This window comes from Neofelis nebulosa, chromosome 3, assembly GCF_028018385.1.
Source record: "Neofelis nebulosa isolate mNeoNeb1 chromosome 3, mNeoNeb1.pri, whole genome shotgun sequence".
Lineage (NCBI taxonomy): Eukaryota > Metazoa > Chordata > Mammalia > Carnivora > Felidae > Neofelis > Neofelis nebulosa.
The window spans coordinates 4,797,355-4,822,211 of NC_080784.1; the positions used below are offsets into that span (position 1 = coordinate 4,797,355).

Consider the following 24,857-nt stretch of genomic DNA (forward strand, 5'->3'; position numbering starts at 1 on the left):
CCAGAAAGGAAACTTGGAAAGCCGAGACTAGATGCACAATTGGAAATGTAAACACACTCACTGACCCTGTGTTACACACAAAAACACAAAGGTAAAAATTGAAACAAGCTCTGTGGAAAGCAATAGCAGAGAACGTGTTGACGGCCAACTTCAAAATGATTTAATTTTCCAAAGCCCTGAGTCTCCTGGTGTGTGAGTCAGGTGATTCACAAGGTTGTCTTGTCAGTTAGAGCCTAACAATTAGACTGCGTTACAGGGAGGCCCCCTGCAAGAGCCACTGACTTTTCCTACCGGGTATTTATTTAGAGGGTGGGTCAAATAATGAAACCAAACTGCCCCAGGAGGAATTAATACCAGGCTTCCAAGCGAAGGAAAGAGTCCTGGCTTTAGAGAAGGAGTCCCATATCATGGCCACCTATCTTTGCTAATAAAGTTTTATTGTAATGTGAGCATGCTCATTCATGTGGCCTTGATGTAGAGCATTCATATCATAGCACCAAATGCTGGGGTTGAGACAGAGACCAGATATACTGCAAAGACAAGAGAAGTTACAGTTTGGCCCTTCATGGAAAAAGTTCGTCAGTTTGTAAAGCCAGAACAAGTTACAATCCAGCCCTTTTCAAAACGAGTTGGCCAGTTTTCTTCTGACTGATCGCCCTGGAATTTCAACTCCTCTCTGCTCCTGAATGGCAATGTTACATTGGGAAAGTTACCATATGTCTGGGGGTAACTCTAGAGGAATAAAGTAATTACTTTACCAAGTTCTAAGGATTCAATGAAAGTGAATGTACAATAAAGTCTTCTGGTTTTCAATTTTAAAGTGTGAATGCGACCCTGTGGCATCTCGTAGTAAAGTTGTTGCAAACGGAAACAATCGCACTGTAGGTGGTTAAAATACTGCCTAAAGTGCATCGTAAACGAACGCTGTACGTAACATTGTATTTCATTGTACTGTCGTATTTTGTTCATTGTTTACATTGAAAGTACAAACGGTCTGTGCTTGTTTTATAGGGTAGTTTACAAATGAAATGGCACTTCACTTAATTTTTCAGGAACCTCAGTAATAAATAAGGATTCGTTGTAAACACATGCCAGCTAGTTCCTCTGATTTGGTGAGGTTGATGCAAAAATAATGCATTATCAGTGTTCTCGTGACTCATGCATATCAACTTTTCTTCCAAAAAAGAGTCAAGCAAATACGTAAATTTTGATACACATGTCAAAATTGTGCCATATGGGAAGGTTTTAGGCAAGTGTGAAAGTCTTCAAAAATGAAAAATAAGCGTGGAATGTTAAAATTCCGTTTTTATGAGTTAAGATGGATAACACATCCAAAGCCGAAACTGTTCACCATCTTATTCCTGCACAAAATCTCCCATTTGTTACCCTCCTACACTTGGGCAGAGCTGCGGGAGGAAATGACAGTGTCCCCACACACCAGCTGTCTGTTCACCCACCCTGCTCTCTTCCCACATGGAGCTTTCCATTCCATTATTCTAATATTTAAACATAAATTTGAGCAAAAAATTACACACCCGATTCGAAAAATAAAAATTAAAACTTGAGGATGTACTTGATTAAAATCACTTCAGGAGCTTAATGGGATGTATATAAATTAATGTTGCAAGTTGACAGGCCCCAGGCCACTCTTTTGCTCATTAAATGATATATTTTCTCTCTGAGGATATGCAAGAATTACAAGGTTCCATTTTGTAAGAACCAATGTCAAGAATGTCTGCAAGGAAGTTAGTTATGGCAAACATGGAGGCCATCTAGAAAGGGCATTTTGTCCTCTACTGTCATGGAATGGATACTTGGGCAGCACAGATTTTCCTCTGTGCTGAACCCTTTCCGGGTTTCAGAGAAATGATTCGGGAGAACACAAATAAAAAGAAGAAATTCTTAGCTTTCTTGATTTAGAAGCTTAATTTCTCTATGTATCTTATTCTTTTGATCAATGCTTGGATACAATCAAAGATGTTTCCTATTTTGGTTTATGCGACTCTGGTTGGCACCAAGGAATAAGAGGTGACATAAACCTTTAAAATAATAAGAGATAGGCGGTTTTCTAGAAATCTAAATCTGTTCTAAAATTAAATTGCACAAACTCATAGTGCAACTGCATATGATGCCTTTTCAAGCTAATCAATAAAACCAGTGCCTCATTTTGTTGAAACTAAGAATAAACCCCTAATGGGCCTTTTTTTGGAATACAAACTCTATAGCGATCACCATCATAGCTATTATTCAGAAGAGATTGTAGATCGTCATTTCCCGACTAATTTAAAGGAAACAACAAACACGAAGAAACTGTCCAATAAAGGTTGGAAACTTCTTAGACTAACATACCCTTTAAGAAGATGCTTAGATTTGGGGCACCTGGGTGGCTCAGTCGGTTGAGCGTCCGACTTCGGCTCAGGTCGTGATCTCACAGCTCCTGAGTTCGAGCCCCACCCCAGGCTCTGGGCTGTGGATCCTGACGGCTCGGATCCTGGAGCCTGCTTCGGATTCTGTGCCTCCCTCTCTCTCTGCCCCTAACCCACTCACATTCTGTCTCTGTCTCTTTCAAAAAATAAACATTAAAAAAAAAAAAACATGCTTAGATTTGACAACACAGATGCCTGTTTGACATTCAGTGACCCACCAACCTTAGGTAGCAAGAATATCAGAAATGATAATAAATTTACATGCTAAGCTCAAAGGAATGGAAATAAATTCTGACTCTCCTGTAGACTGGTTTAAGAACCTTGCCAATAAACATTTATATCTCTTTTCACCATTTGGATGCATATTTGGTATTTCTTTCACCATACATCAGAGTGTGAAGCACTAACTTTTTTAAAGCCTTTTACATCTAGCTACAGACTGCTTATATTTAATGGAACATACATATCTTTCACAAAAGGACCTGAAGAGGGGAGACATTTCTCTCATTATTTTTTTTAATTAAAAAAAAATTAATATTTATTTATTGTTGAGAGAGACAGAGACAGAGCTTGAGTCGGGGAGGGGCAGAGCGAGAGGGAGACACAGAATCCGAAGCAGGCTCCGGGGTCCAAGCTGTCAGCACAGAGGCTCGAACCCACAGACGGTGAGATCATGACCTGAGCCAAAGTCGGATGCCCAACCGACTGAGCCACCCAGGCGCCCCTCTCTCATTATTTTTAAAACTAAAATGATTTTTTATTTATCTATCCCAATTGTAAGATTTTTGTTCTAATTTAAATACTTAGCATTCATTTCCAGCATTCTTGGACACTTCTCGTTTCAATGCATGCGTGGTTTTTCTTTTCATAATCTGAAGCGAGCCCATGCTTTCACATCTTTTCTCTGAGTTACCGCAAACCAACCAACTATAACGAGTAGCACCAGTAAAAAGAAAAAAAATCCCCTGTGATGTCTATCCTATATCCCTCTCATTTTAAAGTAAATAGTGAACAAGTCAACAAAACCGCTGCAAACATACCTATACAAAGGAGCTGAGATTGGAGAAGAATTGAAAAGTAACCCTAACCACTACGTGCAACTTCCTAGCTTGTCCAACAAGCAGCAAATACCACCCCACACCTCCGCTGGGACACAATGGTGTTGCGGATTCTCACTTAGAAAAGCCGAGAATCATCGACCCCTGGCCATTTTCTTTGCCAGGTGAAAAAGATGAAGAGACACAAAGCATAGAGAAGGGGGGGGGGGCAGTAGACACAGGTGTCCAGGAACAGGATGGCAAAGAGGATATTCGCGCGCGCGAGAGGGGCACAAGCAGTGAAGAAGAACGTCACAGAACTCACAATTTGAAGCCACAATCACACACTATACTTGCTGAGGTCACCTTTGATGCCAATCGGCAGAATGAGAAGCACAGATCAAAATCTTTACACACCAGAGGCCGAGCCCAAACGGTTGCAGCAGCTAAATTTCTGTCTCACGGCAACTCTGTGAAGCAGGTGCTACTCACTGTTCATTGCAACGAGGAATCTGACATGGTCACTGCTTATGTAACACAAGCAAGGGTCACGCTTGTAGTGACTGGGAAACTGGATTAACCCACACCTCAGGATCCAAGCCGTCACCCACATGGACACATTTAAATTATTAGCTTCCCCTAACGCTTTTCATTCCTAGCACCCAGACAATAGATGGCCAAGGGTTGACGGTGTTTTGATGGAGAGAGAGGCCATCTCATTTCCAGGGAATTGAGTCACACATTACTGATCCATGGCAGGGAAAAGGAAGGAAGGAAGGAAGGAAGGAAGGAAGGAAGGAAGGAAGGAAGGAAGAAAAAGAGAGACTATGAAAACAACACTCAGTCTCATAATTTTTGTCAGTAAAGGTTCATCTTAAATAAAGATCAATTTTCTTTTTCAAACATTACCCAAGGTTCCTTGTTACCAAATATTGTTTGTACATGAGCGTACACGCAAGGAGCAAATTGAGCGATCCAGAGAATGTTAAAAAAAAATAAAAATCAACAGAAGGAAAAAAACAATCTTGAGAGATGAGTGGGTACAAAGAATAAAATACATTGTAATCAAGAGCAAATATTTTAAGAAATGCAAGTATAATGACTCATGGTTTGGGAATTCCCATTAAGGACAAATAGTAACCAATCCTTATTTTGTTTGTGAATAATGATTTGGAAGATGCCTCTTCTATGGAATTGGTCTGCCCTTTATTGTGTCCCTTTCAGACAGGCTACTGTTTCTGTGTGCAGATTTCCAGCGAGTATACATTGTTTTCTCTTATTTTCAAAAGAAAAAAAAAATCTCAGCTACACTGACGGCCTTCGAAGCCATTAAGTCAGTCGTTTGAAAATAATATAATATTGAAAAACTTTTGATTACCTGGTTCTACTTTTCATGCAACTTCCAGGTAAGAGCCAGAGATTCACTTAAGAATATTAATTTCCTCATCCTCTTCAGAAATATCTTCCTTTACGATGTTCATTATTTAATTTTTTAATGCTCCTTGCAATCAGCTGAATCATGCAACTATACAGAGAAAACTCCAGCAGTCCTTCCTCCTAATTCCTCCCCATTCCAAATCTTCCCCAAACAAATGCAGGCTAACAATTCAGGTATTCTACAATTTCCCGAATATTCACACCAGCCTGCATGTGTGTAGATACGTGTGCATATATGCAATGCACATACCAGCATGCATGTGTGGATACATGTGCATATACGCAACACGCGTAAGTGAGACATGCATCCTCAGACACACACACGTGCGTGCACGCCTAGGCAAGCACTTCAAAAACATTTTTTGCCAAAATGGGATTATACAGCATTTTCTTCCCTTTCCTATGTTGCAGACATCCCTTCATATCCATGCGTATAGGACTACACTAAATCTTTTTAATAGTATGAGCACTTTGAAAAAAACTATTTCTTTATGGTGTTGCTTGAAGCAAAATGGTACATGGCAATAGAACGAGGGTGTGTGTGTGTGTGTGTGTGTGCGTGTGTGTGTCAAGGCAAAAGTTTGGCTCAATATCTCTCAACAGGCTGCACAGCACAATTTATTATTTTAATGAATTTATAGCAATCTACTCCTACTGAATCAGAAACTAGATTTTCTAGTACATGGAGAGCAGATTTCATCTCCCTGGGGTAAATGCACATTAATTAAGTTCACAGAGCCAATATATAAAATCAAAATGCCAAATTAATAAATTACAACTCACAGCAACTAGACTATTTTCATTGATACAACAGTCGTTTTTCTAACACGGGAGGCCTATATACGAAGGCAAATTGCAACCTGAAGGCTTCTTGCTTAAACATGGAATCCGAACAACAGAAATAAATAAGAGAAGCGATAGAAATCAGATAAAAGAACATCTGATGCCGCAGGTGAGCAAAGCTCATTCCATCAATCTACACACGTCATTCTGACCTTTTCGTTAGTTATGGAACTCCTGGGGACTTGATGGAGTCTATGAAATGTTTTACACAGAAAAACACACACGCAAAATTGTGCATGTAATATCACAGCCTCATAGAAATTGAGATGATCCATGACCCCCAAATTAGCAGTGAGAGATAGAGTATAGGGACAGCCTCATAATGGATTGGATGATTAAAGTGGACTCCCTTCATCCACACCTCCAACAGGGATGACTGTTCAAGGGACTCTCAGACTCAACGATCTTGTAACCGAGCATGCAACTCCTCTTGGTTGACCTTGACTGGACATGGCTTTGCCTTTGGCAATGTGTTTTGCTGCTGGCACTTATTTTAATTTCTATTCTTTCATCGGATGTATCAATAGCCATGGGTTATATATAAGCCTTGCTAGACTGTTTAAACTCATTCCTTTGTGACGGGTCTGCATCTCTTTTCTCCGCATCATCATTTGATTGCGTTCACATTGTACCTTCAGAAAGTAATCATATTTCTCCTATGGTTGTGCTTTTCCAAAGTGTTAGTACTGATATTACTAACAGCAGTAATTATTTTCAAGTGCCATTCTAAAATCTTTGATTAGCGGTTCTCACGTAGCTACTGTTGAAAATCCCTGCAAATCAGGAAGAAGTGCATCTAGAGAAGGTCTGATATGAGGGCCAACAGCTCTGCTCGCTACAAGGTGAAAGTAGGTAAGCAAAGGTCACCCCACCAAAGGTCCATGTGTACCTGGGTTTGCCAACCCACACCATCTAAATAGTCAAGAGGAATGTGATTCTAGTAGTTCCTCATTTGTTTCAGCCTCTATTACTGTTATAAACTCAAGATAATGTTCGAGTGCCAGCTAATGGACAGCTAAGCGCTGTTCTTTTGCCATCGCTTTCTTTAGTCAGAAATGTCTCTCTCTTTCCAGGTGGGTCATTCATGTTTCACGCTTTAATTCAAGTTGAGTTTGGATAATCACTTCAAGGGAGAAATAAATCAGGGCTGACATTCTAAATAAAGCTTTGAGTTTGAAGGGTAATAATCTAGCTGCTCTTTCTAAGTCCAGATCCACGCATGTTAAAGGAAAGAAAATTCTGCTTGAGGGATGTGTCAGAGGGAAATGCGGAATATATTCAGTCAACGCGAGACACGTTGTTGATCCGGAGCCCCACCCCGGCCCCAGAGTTAATGACTTAGTGCAACCCGGATGCAAAGGTCTGCTTGGAACCCAGTTTCCCTTCTCCCTGGTGAAAATCGAAGTGGTTGATTTGAAACCACCGAAACCACATGAAACCACATGAAAACATTGGCCATTTGCATCCACGAAATAAATGTATCATAAAAGAAATGAATCCATTTTAAGTTCTCACAAGTTTAATTTAATGGCCTATATTAAGTCCATTATCTTTTAAACATGAACAGTTTTAGCACAGCGTGGACCACCTTAACTCTTGGTCTTTAAATCACTCCAGTGCTGTTTTAGAAGCTTCTAGATGAGAGGATGTGTTAACCGGAGGGAGAATCAAATTCACATCCGTTAACTGGGGACACTTATTGGTGGTTTTCCTTTTAGGTATTGAGGGGACAAAATATGAAACACGACAAGAAATTAAGCTCTGGTTGAATGCAGATTTCTTATCAAAAACTAGTTTTGAATATTTAGTTGGAGGCAAATGTCAAGGATTCAGGCTTTCCATTGGTGCCTGCTAGAATCTGTTAGAGTTAAGGGGTCAAAGACAGAGGAGCATGAGACGTGGTGTACTGTCAGCTAACGTCTGATGGCCAACGTGCTGTGGGGATTTGGAACTCACCAGTTCCACTTTGCCCCCCTCCTTGGATGGTTTCAGATGCTACAGCCATGATTTAAAAGCCAAAAGGGGACAAAATGGTGACATGGAGGCAGAAAAAAACAGAAAGCTACAGCTCATTTAATAGTCGAGTGACAATAATTCAGCCTTTTCTTTCGGGATTTCTCAGAGGGAGTGGTGTAGGCCAGAGACGAAACCATGTAAACCTGACCCTCTGGCCGCTCCAGGCCCCCGTGAATCCTGAGGAGAATGGTGGCCTGGCATCTCCCCCTCCGGACACCCTTCCATCCACCTCCTCTTGCTGCTACCTTCCTACAGATGGTACTTTGTTTTGCTCCATATGCTTGATTCTTCCTCACTCAGAAAAACCCTCCTTTCACCCATCTTTCCGGAGAACTTCTGTTCCGTGCCTGATACAAGAAGGGCGTTTGACACATGAGGCTTTTAAACACTTCATCTGAAATAGAGCCCAAGCATTAATTCCGTAATGACCTGCACCTGGCCCCCAAGTGCAGCTGACCTTCCCTCTCGGCCTGACCTTGCCAAACACCAAGTACTCTCTATGCGCCATCGAATTCAGGCATTTTCTCCTTCGCTATGGCATCACAACCAACATGCTTCTTTTCCTCTTTGTATTCCTATCACTTAGCTCAGCACTGGGTCTTTGCTCACTGGGAGATGCTCAGGGAAGGCTTACTAAATAAATGAGAGAAAGAATGAATGAGCACATCTTGCGTGTCTATTCGCATAGCCACATACATATTCTCCGGTATATATACATGTGTGCGTATACACACATATACAACATCCAAATGTATATGTATGTAACTGTATATGTATGTGTGCAAAAACATAATTCTCTGTGTGTATACACACATGTATAAATGCACACTCAGGAGCATGCATTTGCACATGCATACACAAATGAACTTAGGTATATGAGAGGATGTATGGGGAGTGGTTAAGAACCACAACTTCAGGAAATAGGTAGACTGTGTTTAATCTCTGCTTTCACAGTTTTGTAGCTAAGAGGTGTTTGCAAACTAAATTACTGTAAGTTATGACCTCATTTTCTCTACCTGGTGATACTAGGTAATTTTAATTCACTTACAGGAATCTTGTGAGAATTTAATAAAAAAATCTATGCAGGAGTTTATATCATACTACACACACACACACACACACATATGTATCACCTGTCTCTCATCTGTCTATCCGCAGATATACATATACCTTAGTAAGCAGAATGTAACGCTATAATTGATAGAATGGATAATTTTAAGACAAAAAAAACTTGGAAAAGAACAATTCCTTGAGAAGAGCATTTTATAACCCAGGGGAGGCTCTTAAAGCATTTTCATGGGCAATTGTTTTTTCTCATTCCAGCTAATGAACTGTTTTGTATGAAACACAATTTCCTGCCACAAGCAAATGTTTACTATTTCGTATGTCAAAATCCTCATTATACCACCAGTATTTGTTTCCTTCAACTCGATTCTGATGCTTTCAGATTCTTATATTTCATGCATAAAGTCTAAATCCAGTATATTCAAAGATGGGACCTTGGAAAGCAAATGGAAATGCCGAGTCCTTAAAATCAGTATCTTATGATCAAAATATATGACTGCCTACATTTGTGGTTAACAATTTTCCCTTTGCAGCTACCATGTCAGCCAGGATTTTTAAAGAAATCTTAAAAAGAATAGTTTCCCACCATTTATCAATTTTGCTGTAGACAAGAATCAAGTAAAACCTTCCTTCTGTAACCAAACTTAAATATCCATGTCAAAATATGCCTATGATTTTCATTCTGATTTATTTAAAACACCTTCTGTCCCATAGATAAAAAGCATTTGCTAATTGTTCAAAGAAAATTTGGTTCTCAACCAATGGAATTACCCTACACGTTCGAACACTGCTGTATACAAGGAAACTATTCATTCTCGTGAGTACACATTGACTCATTAATTTGAACCACAGAGCTGGTGTTTTCTACCCAAATTCTATTTCACAGAAAATATGGAATTATTAAAAACCAACCAAAGTCCACAAAGACATATTTCAACTGCAAAAATATCTAAAAGGTCAACCTAAATTATGGTAAATGATTTGTGAAAACTACATTTTAAAAAATTGAATCAAGAATAAAATGACTGAACATCAGTCTATAAAAATTATGGAACAGTCTGTGAAATATCTGAATGATATCCAGGACAAAAATAAACACATACATGAACGAAGGAAAAGCCATTTAAAAATAAATCAGAATTCAGAATCAAAATAACTAAAATGTCAGGTTGACAAATTTTTATCATATATTCATAAGTGTTTCTAACATTCTATTTACTTTTGTCTCTAATAAGAGAAACCATTAGAAACAGAAGCATCTTGGGGCACCTAGGTGGCTCAGTTGGTTAAGCATCAGACTTTGTTTGGCTCAGGTCTCTGAGTTCCTAAGTTGGAGCCCCTAGTCGGGCTCTGTGTGGACAGTTCAGAGACTGGAGCCTGCTTCAGACTCTGTATCTCCCTCTCTCTCTGCCCTCCCCACTCACACTATGTCTCTCTCTCTCAAAAATAAATAAATACTAAATACAATTAAGAAATAGAGGCATCACAAAAAAATAGAGGCATTTCCTTTCAAAAAGTGGAAAAAAAATAAGAGTGACATAGCGACAGGTTTGCTGGGGCACAGTCTCTAGATTTTCATGTCACCATATTGACTTGTTCTCCTTGTCCCCAAGTCAAATGATTGCCATGCCTTACCATGAATCTTTGTCATCACATAATATTTACTATGTCTTGACATGCCACATTAAGTTTCTGATTTCCTAAATGATATTTTTAATTCATACATAACCTTAATGAAAAAAATGAATTTTTTTTTTAAGTGATTGAAATATCAGTGAAAACAAGTTGACAAACAGAGATCTCTGAATAAATGCTACTTACATACACACTCCTTCGATATTGGGCAAATTTAAGAGTTCTGATAGTAATCTATGTCATTGTAAGTTGTGTGTACTCTCAATATTTTCTGTTTTAAATTTACCAAAAAATTATGCAATTTCTTTTGTTTATGGTAAAGAGCAATGTTCAGTGATGCGACAAGCAAATGTAATATTACAAAACACTCTATTAAATTGGTAACTTCAACTATATTCTGTATTTATATGTTGAAATATGTTGATCTCACCAATAGTCTATAAATTTACTAAGACCCTTAAGGTCTCCATATTTAGAGTTTCAATTACTGCAGATGAGCATTGTTACTGTGAAATTTATAAATATTTCCATTTAATTTCCAGGGTTAAATTCAATGACTGAATGCATTCATTAGAATTTTTAAATTATTGTTTTCATACTCATTATGTAGTATAATATTTTCATGCATGAATAATAATTTATGTAAATAATGCCCATTCTAAATTACTGCCAGAAAAGTACAGAGTTCAGTGGCCGGATTAAGCCTGTTATCAAGGTGATTATGTTTAGAGACAATTTAAAAGTTGAAAAGACTTTCTCCAATTTAAGCAATGGTGCTTAAATTAAAAATTTAAACATCATTCTGGTAATACTAAATTCTAATTAGAACTAGAAAATATAGTACTAGTTTAAGACTATATAGCATTATGTTTTGAACAAGCTGATCTAGTGTTTTATATCTAAATCAAATTTCCTTTAGAGGTCTTGGATAAGACATAAGAATTTTATTATATGATTTGGTTTATATTAACTATATGATGGACAGGGTCATCAAAATAAAAACTCATGGGAAACAAGGAACCCTGAATCCCTCCAAGGATTCAATGTTCTGGTTCCAAAAAAAAAAAAAAAAATTAGATAATATTCTGATCATTATCATTGGTTCTGCTTTACATTTTATTTGAATAGGCATGTTTGTATATTTCATGCAGTATCAGTATTGTTAATAAAATTCACCTTCTCCAGTGACATTGCCTTCAGCTAAATCTAATTTCACTCTGGGCACTTAGACTAGGGAAAAAGCAGTCGGTGCCCTAGTGAAAGCTTTACTCTCTTCTAGATAGATTCTCTAGTCTGTAATCCTCTGTTGAGACTACAGTTAACTTTGTTTATCCAGATAGTACACATTGATTTTCTCAGGAGACCTTTATGCTAATGGAGAAATATTTTTAAATACAGATGTTAAATATTATATAGAATTTTGGTTTTGCTGACAAAGCACTTTTTAATGCAATATCTTTTTTTTTCCTTTCTAGAAAAAGGCTTGTGTCTGCTTGCAAATATCAGACTATATGATAGATGTCATTATTTAAAATATAAATTTCAAAAGAGCACGTCCACATAGCAACAGTTTTAAAATGCACATTTCACTTAGCTCCCAGCCCTATTCACTTTTCCACTCATTTTATAAAATAGCTCATAAGTATTTTTTCCAACAGAGACAATCTCACCAATCATGTGTTATATAAAATGACAACGAGCAATACCAACAAAAAATAGTCCAGAAAAGTCCATAGAATTACTCTTTTGACCATCATTCAACACCAACCAAGTCTCCACAACATTTACCTTAGGAAATTGAGCAAAATGTAATATTAAAGTGCCAACTTTGTCTGGAAGGAGACGACAATTGTCACGGCTTCTGAAACAGGGAAGCATAATCGACCTTCTGAGCAAATGTCAGATATGTTGACTGGACAAGGTAACTTCACAGGCAGCTAGGTAGGGTGCCTTAGAAACACTTTCACAATGTTGAGCGAAAAAGAAATTATGTGAAGTCAGTGTATGTGGAAAGTGGTAGGCACACACAGAGGCAAAAGTTAATAATAGCACCTATCAATGTTAAGTTGGCTTGTTACTCTCCAAATATGAAATGATTCCCCAACAGTAATAGACTTAAATACCTTTAAGTATATTAAATATACTCATGCCAGTTTATATTATATACACACATAGTATATAAGTATATGTGCATGTATACTATATATGTATAGTATGATACATATATTTATATAATATGTTTATAATACATAAATGCCCTGGCCTGAAAGATATTGCAGTAAGAATAGTAAACAATCCTAAATGTCACTACGCCCAAAACTTTAAATAAAAGCATGAATTTGTCTGTCTACCTATCTGTGCAAAAAACACACGCTACCCTTATGTTTTCTTATAATTCTACAGTAACTAAATTCAACTGTGTAAAGCACATGTAGATTTTATCTTTCCACAAAGAGTGATTTTTTTTCCCCCAAGTGCACTGAATACTCCAAACAAAAACATAGGCAGATGTGATTAACCCAGAAACAGGTAAATGGGATCTGCTGTAAATAGGGATTTGCCTAGACCCCTACCCACAGTCTATTTTCAATTCACAGGCTCCAGAGTTTATTTATGCTAAACATAATAGTCTTTGTTTTACCCATGAGAGCAAATCTTGAATACCTCTGTACAACAAGACTAAAACAGACACACCTCAGCATTTACGCTTAGAGTGTTACTAATTTCTTAAAACCGAATGCCTGAAGCGATCATCTCTATTATTTCCTCTCTCAAAGGGCGTACTCTCTTTCACCTTTTCAAAATTTTTGTCCCAAAGTAGTTCAGCGATATCAAGACTCCAAAGGGTACCAGGCACAAACTGGAAACACAAGCAAACTCCACATGCCTTCAAATGACCAAATAGCAAAACAAAATCATCTTCTCAATTAAAAGTTTCAGCTTGGACCAGAAAGACTCATGGAATGGAATTCTCTTTAATTAAGCACTAACTTCATTACTGGCTACCAAAAATTTTAAGGCAATACTTCTGAATTGAAAATGATTTTTCACAGAAAAGCAGTCTTGCTAATTGGTATTCAAAATTTTCCAAACTTCTCCACTACATGTCAAAAGAAAAACCACTTCTCCAATTAAAAAGAGCGCTTCCGACAAAGGAAAATTGTAAACACAGGTTTTGTGCTGGGAAATTCGGCAATTAGACTAGACAGTGTTCTGCCATCATCAATATATAAATCTAGAATATAAACGTCAAATGTTTATAACATCCAACCACCTCTGAAAGAGCAGCTTATATTTGCATTAGAATCTTTAATCCAGAGTGGCAAGGGTGAGGTCATCTGGACAGTATGTGGGTGCAGAGCACATTAAATGTCCTACCTTCATACAGGGCTTTGAAACCTTGGGCACTCACGGCGAAGTCTGTCGTGAACCACAGCGCGAGGATAGATCCTGTGCTGACGATTGAGGATGGCAGCTGAAATCCCGATAATCTAAACCACAAAAAAATACATGAACATGGTTAAAAAGCCTAAATGTGTTATTCAAGCTTATTTGATGAGGTCACTGTGTTTCTTCTTTCTCTGCACTATGTTTGAGACACGTCACGAAACAATGACAAGTTTCATACCCAAGGTGTTGCCAGGTGATTGAAATTAGGCACGTTCAACTAATGGTTTATTTAAACAATTTTGGCAAAAATTCTTTCTTGAAGAAATTGTATAATGCGTAAGACAGGGAATGCAATGCAAAGGCATCCTTGTACGTGTGCTACATGACAAAATATGATTTTGCACGTACTTTATTATTTTCCTCTTAATTTGTTAGATGGGGGGTTGTCACATCTCATAGTCAATGTGCTTATTCTTACTATCTGCTCAAAATAAATCAGAGCTTTCTTGAAAAGAAAACATACTGGCCACAGCATAATAAACAAAAAACCTATTGTTCCCTTGAGCAGAGGTCAAACGAATTGATTTTAATGTGTGGTTTTCAAGACAAATCTTTTAGATTCTGAGATATGCTTTTCACCTATCACTAGGTTTAGATATATTTAGAAATTTTAATGATGATAGAGTCAGCACTCTGAATGAGTGAACTAGTATAATAATATATACTTTATGCATAATGCGTTATAAAGTTACAGGTTTCCAAAAGGTCAAAGAGACACTTCATCGGTTTATTTTTTACCTAAAGTTTGCTAATTAAGTAGCTTGTCTCTAAATATGTGATTTAGTATAGTGAGAACACAAATCTCTGTCTGAACACAAATCCAAAAGGAGTAAGCCTGAATGTTCATTCCTCTTAGAGAAATTCTGATTTGCCAGTAAGTCTATGGGTATTAAATACCTAATTCCAGCTGCCGTAGGTTTTAGAATCAAACTAAAAACTTGTTAGGGGAAAATAACAAAACAATCGCCGATCACTAAACAGCGTAAGTCTAAATATCTCTGGATCAAAGAGGAAATATCAAAGGAAATTTTAAAAAAATACCTTGAAATGAATGAAAGTAAAAAGACAAGATAGCAGAAGTTAGAGGACTCAGCTAAGTGCTGAGAGGGAAATTAATAGTATTAAAATATACAGTATAAAAGTGGAAAGATCTCATATTAGGAACCTAAGCTCCCATGTGAAGAACTTAGAATAGTGAAATAAACCTAAGGCAAGGGAGAAGGCAATACATACAAGATAAACGCAGAAATCAAAGAAACCTAAAACAGAAGAACAACAGAGAAAAACAATGCAACAAAAGCTAATTCTTTGAAAAGATTGACAAAATTAACAACGATCTAGCAAGGCCCACACAAAAAGTGTATGTGTGTGTGTGGGCGGGGGGGGGGGGGGGTTGGTAGAAGATATAAACACCTAATACCAGGAATAAAATAGCAAATATTACGAGAGACCACACAGACATAAAATAATAATGGAATACTATTTAAAAAATGCACACATAAATTTAATTTACATGAAATAGGCCACTTCCTATAAAAACACAAACTATCACACTTTTTGAATACAAGATAGAAAATCTGAATAACCCTGTAACTCTTAAAACTCCCCCAAATAAATCTCCAGGGCCAGGTGGTTTTATAGGAGAATTCTACGCCATGGACTGAATGTTTGTGTCCCCCAAAAGTCATATATTGAAACTGAACTCCCAAGGTGATGATATTTGGAGCTGGGGCCTTTGGGTGGTAATTTACGGGCAGAGCCCCCATTAATGGGGTTAGGACCCTTATTAATGAGACTCCAGAATCCCTTTAATATGCCCTCTGCCATGTGTAGACACAGCAAGAAGAGGTTCTCTATGTAACAGAAAGCGCTCACACCAGACACCAAAGCAGCTGGAACATGATCTTGAACTTCCCTGTCTCAAGACCTGTGAGAAGTAAATCTGTGTTATTTATAAGCCATCTTGTCTATGCTATTCTGTTATACACAGACATCTACCCGAATGCACTAAGACATCTACCAAACATTTGAAAAGTTGGCACCGATTTTACACAGTCTCTTCCAGAAAACAGAAGTGGATGGCAACTTCCTTATGTGTTTTATGGCACTAATGTTACCCTGTAACTATGGACTGAACTGTTGCCCCCCAAATTCACATATTGAAGCCCTACGTCTCAATCTAATTGTATTTGGAGACAGGGCTTTTAGGAGATAAGTAATATGAAATAAGGTCATGGGGTGAGGTCCTAATCTGATAGCATTCGTGGCTTCATAAAAGGAATAGAAAGAGAGATTCCCCAACCCCCCCCCCCCCGCCCACCCCCATCATGCTTTCACTTAGCAGAAGACATATGAGTACATGGAGAGAAGGCAGGTGTGTGGAGCCAGGACCAGTCCTCACCAGAACCTGATGGTGCTGCACTGATACCAGATATCCAACCTCCAGGACTGTGAGAAAATATACTTCCTGTTGTTTAAGCTACTCAGTGGATGGTATTTCATCATGGCCGCTCAAACTAAATACCCCGATACCAAATCGAACAAAACCTTTGCGAGACAACAATGGATCAGTAACTGCTCTCACACACATATAGATGTGAACATTTTTAACAAAGTAGGCGCACATAGAGGCAACGTATCACACGAATTCTCCAACATAACCAAGCGGTGTTTATTCCAGGGATGTAAGTAGCGTTCAGTATTTGAAAATCAATCAATATAATCTGCCAGCACGACAGGCTAAAAGAATGAAATCACAAGATCGTGATAGTCTATGTAGAAAAAAGTATTGCACATATTTAAACACCCAATCGTGAGAAAACCTTCCAGTAAAATATGAATAGAGGAAAACTTCCCCAACTTGACAATGGGTATCTAAAAAAAAAAAACCCTACAGCTAACATGATATTTAATGGTGTAAGACTGAATGCTTCCCCCTAAGACTGAGAACCAGGCAAAAACGTCTGTTCTCGTCACTTGTATCCAACATCGTGCTGGAAGATCTAGCCAGAGCAGGAAGCCAAGTGGAGAAAACAAATGCATATGGATCAGAACATAAAGAAAGAAAATCACCCCTCTTTGCAAAGGACACAATTATCTGCATAGACGACGCGGGGGAGTCCATAAGGAAACTCGTGGAGCTACTACTTGAACAAGTGCACAGGATGCAAACGAACATACAAAATTCAACTGTATTTCTGCATTCTAGAACTTAACACATGGACACCAAGATTAATTATTACAATGGCATTTATAATCATTCAAAAAAATGCTTGGCTGTAACAAAACAGGTACAAAACTATCCTCTCAAAACGGTGCTATGGTGACGAAAGATACCAGTAAGAAACTAAACAAATGGAGAAACATATCGTGCTAACAGACTGGAAGCCTCAACACTGTAAAGATGTCAATTCTCCCCTAATTTATATACAGGTTTAACACTATTTATATCAAGATCCCAACAAGATTTTTGGAAGATATACGCAAGATTCTTCTAAAATGGATATGGAAAGCTCCCAAACCTCAATAGAATAGCTTAAATAATTTCAAAAAAGAAAGAAAGAAAGAAAGAAAGAAAGAAAGAAAGAAAGAAAGAAAGAAAGAAAGAAAGAAAGAAAGAAAGACCCACATAAATATGTTCCACTGATTTCAAGGTGCTAAGGCAATTTGGTGGAGTAAAGATAACCTTTTGACAAATGATGCTGGAATAAATAGATGTCCAGAGACGAAAATACCAAACGCAAAAATAAGCCTGTACCTAACTCTAATACCTTATATAATAATTAACTCAATATGGATATGGACATAAATATAAAACTATAAAAATTTAGAACAAAGCATACTAGATAATCTAGGACTGACTGAAGAATTCCTAGACTGGACGCCCAAAGCAGAATCCATTAAAGGAAACATTGATACATCAGGTTTCATAAAAATTATTTTTTTTTGTCAAAGACCCCATTGACTGGGGTCTAAAGACATGCTAAACACTGATAGAAAGTATCTACAAGCCTCATATCTGACAAAGGATAAGTGTCCAGAATATATAAAGAACATTAAAGACTCAACAGTGAAACAACAAACAATCCAATCAGAAAACAGGCAAAGAACATGAAGTCACTTTATGTAAAACAATATAGAGATGGCAAATGGCTACATGAAAAGATTCTCAACATCATTAGCCATTAGAGAAATGCAAATTAAAACCACAAAGAGGTATCACTACTTATGTATTCAGAATGGCTAAAATAAAAAGTAGTGACAATAAAAAATTGGGCAAGAATGTGGAGAAAATGGATTGTTCTTTTTTAAAAAAATGGTTTTTTTAATGTCTATTTAGTTACTTTTCGAGAGAGAGAGAGAAAGAGCATGAGTGGGGAAGGGGCAGAGAGAGAGGGAGACACAGAATCTGAAACAGCTCCAGGCTCCGAGCTGTCAGCACAGAGCCCAGTGTGGGGCTTGAACCCACAAACCATGAAATCACAACCTGAGCTGAAGTCAGACTCTCAACTGACTGAGCCACCCCGGTGCCCCATGATTGTTCATTTATCATTAGTCGTCACAACCACTGTGGAAGCAGTGTGACAGGTGCTTAAAACATTAAACATGTACTAACCGAGCAATTGCTCTCCTCGACATTTACCCCAGAGAAATGAAGATTTATGTTCACACAAAACCTGCACACAAATGTCTAGAGTAGCTTCATTCTTAATAATCAAAAATTGGGAAATGTAGTAATTAAAACAGTATGGCACAGGTAAAAAATACGCGCATAGATCAGTGGAACAGAAAAGAAAGCCCATAAATAAACTCCCAATAATCTGGCCAATTAGTCTTCAACAAAGGAGGCAAGAATATACACTGGGGAAGACAGTCTTTTCAACAAATAGTGCTAGGAAAACTGGACAGCTATATGCAAAAGAATAAAACTGGACCACTTTCCTACAGTACACAAAAAAAGAAATTTAGAATGGCTAAAAGATCTACGTGTGAGGCTCGAAATCATAAAACTCCTAGAAAAAAAACATAGGCAGTAATCTCTCTGACATTGACCATAGTAACATTTTTCTAGATATGTCTCCTAAGGCAAAACAAACAAAAGCAAAATTAAACTATTGGGACTGCACCAAAATAAAAACCTTTGCACAGTGAAGGAAGTCATCCTCAAAATAGAAAGGCAACCTACTGAATGAGAGAAAATATTTGTCAACGATACGTTCCGTAAGGAATTAATATTCAAAATATATAAAGAACTTATACAACTTAACACCAAAAAAAAAATCTGATTAAAACATGGGCAGAGGACCTAAATAGACATTTTTCTAAAAACTAAATACAGATGGCCAAGAGACATGAAAGATGCCCAGCATCCATAATCATTAGAAAAATGCAAATAAAAACCACAATGGTGGCTCAATCGGTTAAGTTACTGACTTCGGCTCAGGTCATGATCTTACGGTTCATGGGTTCAAGCCCTGCATCGGGCTCTGTGCTGACAGCTCAGAGCCTGGAGCCTCCTTGACATTCTGAGTTTCCCTCTCTCTTCCCCTCCCCTGCTCATTCTGTCTCTCTCTCCCTCATAAATAAACATTAAAACACACACACACACACACACACACACACACACACTCACTCACTCCCAATGAGATCTCACTCTACAACAGTCAGAATAGCTACAATCAAAAGACAAAATATGACAAGTGTTGGGGAAAATGTGGAGAAAAAGGAACCCTCATGCACTCTTGGAGGGGATGTAAATGGATGAAAAAAAAAGCCAACCCCCAAAAGGTTATAGACCATATGATTCCATTTTTCAAACATGCTTGAAATGGCAAGATTATCGAAAAGAGGAAGAGAGAGTTTTTGCAGCCAGGAATGAAAAGGTAGTAGAGGTAGAAAGGAAGTGAGTGCGGCTCTTAAAGAACCACATGAGGGATCCTCATGGCACAGCAACATGGTATCCCCACTGATTCAATGTCAATGTTCTGTACGTTAGTGTCCTACAGTTTTGCGAGAAGTTACCTTTGTAAGAACTCGGTATAGAGTACCCAGAATCTCCCTGTGTTATTCCTTATGACTGCGTGGAAATCTAAAGAGTTTAATGAAGCAAAAGATTAGAGGGTTTGGGACTGAGAAGCAATCAATAAAATATTAACAGAAATGAAAATAATCAAAGTATTAAAAAAAATAAGAAAGTATTTAATAACAAAACATTCTCATTAGGTTAAAAAATAAATTCAACAACAGTGTTGAGGATTATTTCAGCTAGTCACAGTCCATTTAGAAATTTTAAATATGTATTAGCATAAGTGTAGATATCGCATAATGTGGTAGCACTTTAAAATAAACACAAATTTAGGTTTCCTTTAACGTGTTTCATAAAGAATTGTGACTTTGAAAGAATGCAAATAGTATTAGCTCAAAAAGAAAAAAATAGTAACAAGATGCTAAGAGTTCTAAAAGCAATGCTATATGACTACCTTTTGAGAATTTGGGGAAGTTTAGCGTGCACGATTGTTGATAAAATATATACACAGCATCTGTTTCAAATAGTTGAAATGAGAACAGTCTGTTCTCTGTATTTAAGAGTCTTACGGTTTGCCCCCTCTCTGTTTTCAACTTATTTTTTTCTTCCCTTCCCCTATGTTCATCTGTTGCGTGTCTTAAATTCCACATATGAGGGACCTCATATGCTATTTGTCTGACTTATTTTGCTTAGCATCATACACTCTAGATCCATCCATGCTGTTGCAAATGGCAAGATTTCATTCCTTTTGATCACTGAGTTGCATTCCATTGCATGTATATTTACATCTTCTTTCTCCATTCGTCAGCCATTTCTTCATCACACTAGCTGAGGAGTGTTTGGGAGTGAGGGATATTACAATCGGCCGCTAGCACATTCTTTCACTTCTCTGAAAATGTTCTGTTGAGAACACTCTTCACCATGTCACGTACATCTCAGCCATGTGGACCCTAAGGACTAATTTTACTGTTACCTAACTTTCTCCGAGAAATACCTGTTCTTATGAACAACAAGTCCATTTTTAACACATAGTAAATCATGGAGCTGTTCAAATATTTCTCTTAGTGTGGAATTAAAAACAAACAAATGAGCAAATCCACAACCCAGAGCCCAATTTCTGGCCTCTCCTAAGCAACATGTGAATTTGTAGAGTAGCCTCATTCCAGATTTGTCTTTCTTATGATTCTTATCTTGCTGCCAACCTGGTATCTTTCTACCTCGGTAAGTGACTTAAATTCTGGATATAGATGAATAAAGCGGTAAGTCAATAACAGCAAGCAAACAAGAAAATAAGATCAGCTTTTCTTTTTTTTTTTTTTTTTTTTTTTTTTTTTTTTTTTATTTTTTTTGGGACAGAGAGAGACAGAGCATGAACGGGGGAGGGGCAGAGAGAGAGGGAGACACAGAATCGGAAACAGGCTCCAGGCTCCGAGCCATCAGCCCAGAGCCTGACGCGGGGCTCGAACTCACGGACCGCGAGATCGTGACCTGGCTGAAGTCGGACGCTTAACCGACTGCGCCACCCAGGCGCCCCTAAGATCAGCTTTTCTAGAAACCCCTCTTTCTATCAAACCCAATTGCCTACCAACATAGGAATGTATGACCTCTTCTTAACACGCTATGACTCAGAAAGGTGGTATTTCAGAGGACGCAGGTTATACTATATTTAAACCACTTTGAGATGGAATGAAAATCAAGCCACAAATACGTACAGTCCATCTGTATAGTATCTGTTCTGCCATCATGTTGCCTAAAGAGACTAAGCAGGCTTTACTACATGGTGTGGCCAGCAGTTGGTCCAGCAGGCTGGGCTGTTACAGGGTCCATTTCACACAGAAGATGAGTCTATCCTAACATCCATGCCATGGCCACCCCTGGAGCAAACAACCCTATAATCCCTATTCAAAGAATCAGGTGTTTGTTTGTTTGTTTGTTTCTGGACACCGTAGCTGAACCATTTGTGGGAAGAAGAAAATAATTGGCAAAGGAGACAGGGTATGAGAACAGCCACAAGAAATTCATTTCAGTAAAAAACAAAGTGTAGCTAATATTGATCCAGATATGCCTGGCTCTGCTTCTCTCTCTCCCCCTCTCCCTCTTTTCCTCTCCCCCCACCCACCTCTTTTTCCAGTTACATCCCTGGTGTCCTATAAAATGTCATTTACTATATTTTCTGGGAGTAAGAGAAAGTAATTCCCGTTTCACATCCAACAATGTGGGAAAAAGACAGAACATGCCTGTGGATGTAGAGTGACCGTGAGGTAAAGCAGGGGACATGGAAGTGGCTGCAGCTCCATATTCTTGGTGCCTGTCCACTCAGCAGAAACAGGAGTTTCAGAATTGAACAACCTTATTCCTTTTCCACCTCTCAAGAAATTACTAGGATGAACTGCATATAGAAACGGATCCTGAAAATTTCTACTACCCTAGCATTCAAGATACTCAAATCACTGAGACCAGTGGAAGAATCTTGAATAGTAGATGTGGTAGTGCTGATTAAGAAGGAGGAGGGGGGGGAGGAGGAGGGGGGGAGGAGGAGGGGGGGAGGAGGAGGAGGGGGAGGAGGAGGAGAAGGAGGAGGAGGAGAAGGAGGAGGAGGAGGAGGAGGAGGAGGAGGAGGAGGAAGAGGAGGAGGAGGAGGAAGAGGAGGAGGAAGAGGAGGAGGAAGAGGAGGAAGAGGAGGAGGAAGAGGAGGAAGAGGAGGAGGAAGAGGAGGAGGAGGAAGAGGAGGAGGAGGAAGAGGAGGAGGAGGAAGAGGAGGAGGAGGAGGAGGAGGAAGAGGAGGAGGAAGAGGAGGAGGAAGAGGAGGAGGAAGAGGAGGAGGAGGAAGAGGAGGAGGAGGAAGAGGAGGAAGAGGAGGAAGAGGAAGAGGAGGAAGAGGAGGAAGAGGAGGAAGAGGAGAAGGAGAAGCAAATTCAGTAAAAGCTAAGCAGAAGCAGATGACTGGTACGAGTGTGGTTTTTTTCACAGAAATTAATGAGCAAGTTACGACTCCATCAAACAGACGCTCACTCCCAAATTACACACCGTACATACTGCCTAATCTATAGTGTTTGTGATTTCAAAATGTCAAATATCTTTAAAACTACAGTTTAGTTAAAATGTCAAGTAAATGCTTTAAGTAAATTAGGAAAAAAAAGATCACTAAATCTTTTCTCTGTGAACGTAATTGCCTTAAAGACAATCTCTGCAAAGCCAAATGTTGCCAAAATCACATTAATACTCCGTAATTGAGAGCATCACATTTCATACCATATGCCAGTGTGGATATCCTCATAATATACGTTATTTAAAAAAATCTTGGCCTAACAATAGGAGTAATATTAGAATCATACCCTAAGAGTTAGCAGTGATCCCAAAGATTAAGGTATTTTAAATTAATTTCCTCAGAAAGTGTCTCAGTTAACCACTGCCCGAGGCCTGTGTAAATACATCCAAGGCTGGGAACCAAAGACCCCACAAAGCAGTTAATTACACTATTTGGTAATTCAAAATTTTAATAATCCATCTCTGTCTGTGGTGCTCAAGTATTGGTCCTCTTACTATTACTGGGAAGAGTTTTCATGCCACAGAATAAAATATGAGGCTTTGTGCTTTCTTTAAAAAACATCCATTGTGTGGTTATTATTACTATTCTAAGATTTAGTGGCTCTCTGGTTGTTTTATCGCAGCCTGAACATAACCATATGTTTAGTTTGAAGCACAACACTGGGTAACGAGAATCGATTTTTTACTCATTCAAAATATTTCCTGGACATCGACCAGAGTCATGATCAGGATCAACACATTTAGGCATTCAAGAAGCTTATAGTCTAAAGTGAAGGATAAAAAAAAAAAAAGACATGGAATATTCTGGAGGTAAATGAAAATAATCCACACAGAAGTGTCATAGCAGCCAGATTTGATGGTGGGAATACGGTGATATATATCAAGTTTTTGGTAACCACTGAATGTTCAACAAAATAAGAAATTCGTGATGGTCTCCAGTAACCCCAAAACTTCCTTTTCAGTGTTTAAAAAATAGTGCAGGAACTCAAACAGGTAGATATCACCCCTAAATTAAAAAGGTATACAGGGCCGCCTGGGTGGCTCAGTCGGTTCAGCGTCCGACTTCGGCTCAGGTGATGATCTCATGGTTCATGAGTTCAGCCCCACACCAGGCTCTGAGGATCCTGTTTTGGATTCTGTGTCTCCCTCTCTCTCTACCTCTCCCTGCTCATGCTCTGTCTCTCTTTTCCTTAAAAATAAATAAACATTAAAAAAAAGTATACATTAGAATTTAAAAAGTGTTTTCCACCTCATCACATGATTAGGTAATAATTATATTACAAGGTGATAAAACTGCCTGTAAATAAAATGAACTATATTGTAATAGAAACAACAATCTCACAGTCACCTATCCATGTGGCAGAAAGACTGGGACTAATTTCGACATGACATATCCTTATGTTGAATAATAAGAAAACAGAATGCATTGTTGGTGGATTGCTTAATTTTATATTTCCAGCTACCAGGCATGCCCTTTGAAGTTAACTAATTATTTGCTGAAAGTTATTCAATGTCATGCATTAGAATTTTTCCAGGATTAGCTGTAGGTACAGAAGAGCGCTCTGTATTAGAGCAGAATTTTAAAGAAGTGACATTAAATATTAAATGTCAGTTATTTCAGCTCTTTATTTTATGGGGCAAAGAAATGATGATGAGAGAGACTCAATGACTTGGCCAGAGCCAGGCACACACCGAAAACTGAGCCCATCTTCCTTCCGAGCCAGTGGTTCTGCCACTTGGCCATTTCAAGGTGATTTGTCCAGTGGGATAAAGTATTAAGATGTTCATTTATTTTCTCTTCCCCACCCTGCTTCCCCCACACTGGACCTTCTCCTTTTCAGAAAGTAATTACCTCTGAATGTAATGAGCAAAGAA

At 38.3% G+C, this 24,857-nt stretch overlaps 1 protein-coding gene across 5 annotated transcripts in view; it reads right to left on the reverse strand.

Moving 5' to 3' along the window:
* The window catches only part of CSMD1 (CUB and Sushi multiple domains 1), a 2,016,488-nt gene that overhangs the window by 1,392,631 nt on the left and 599,000 nt on the right, over nt 1-24,857 (reverse strand). For all 5 annotated transcript variants that reach the window (XM_058719853.1, XM_058719852.1, XM_058719850.1 and 2 more), the window contains one exon: nt 13,838-13,950. In XM_058719853.1, the coding sequence (XP_058575836.1) occupies nt 13,838-13,950 (113 nt within the window). The remainder of the gene's footprint in view (nt 1-13,837; nt 13,951-24,857) is intronic.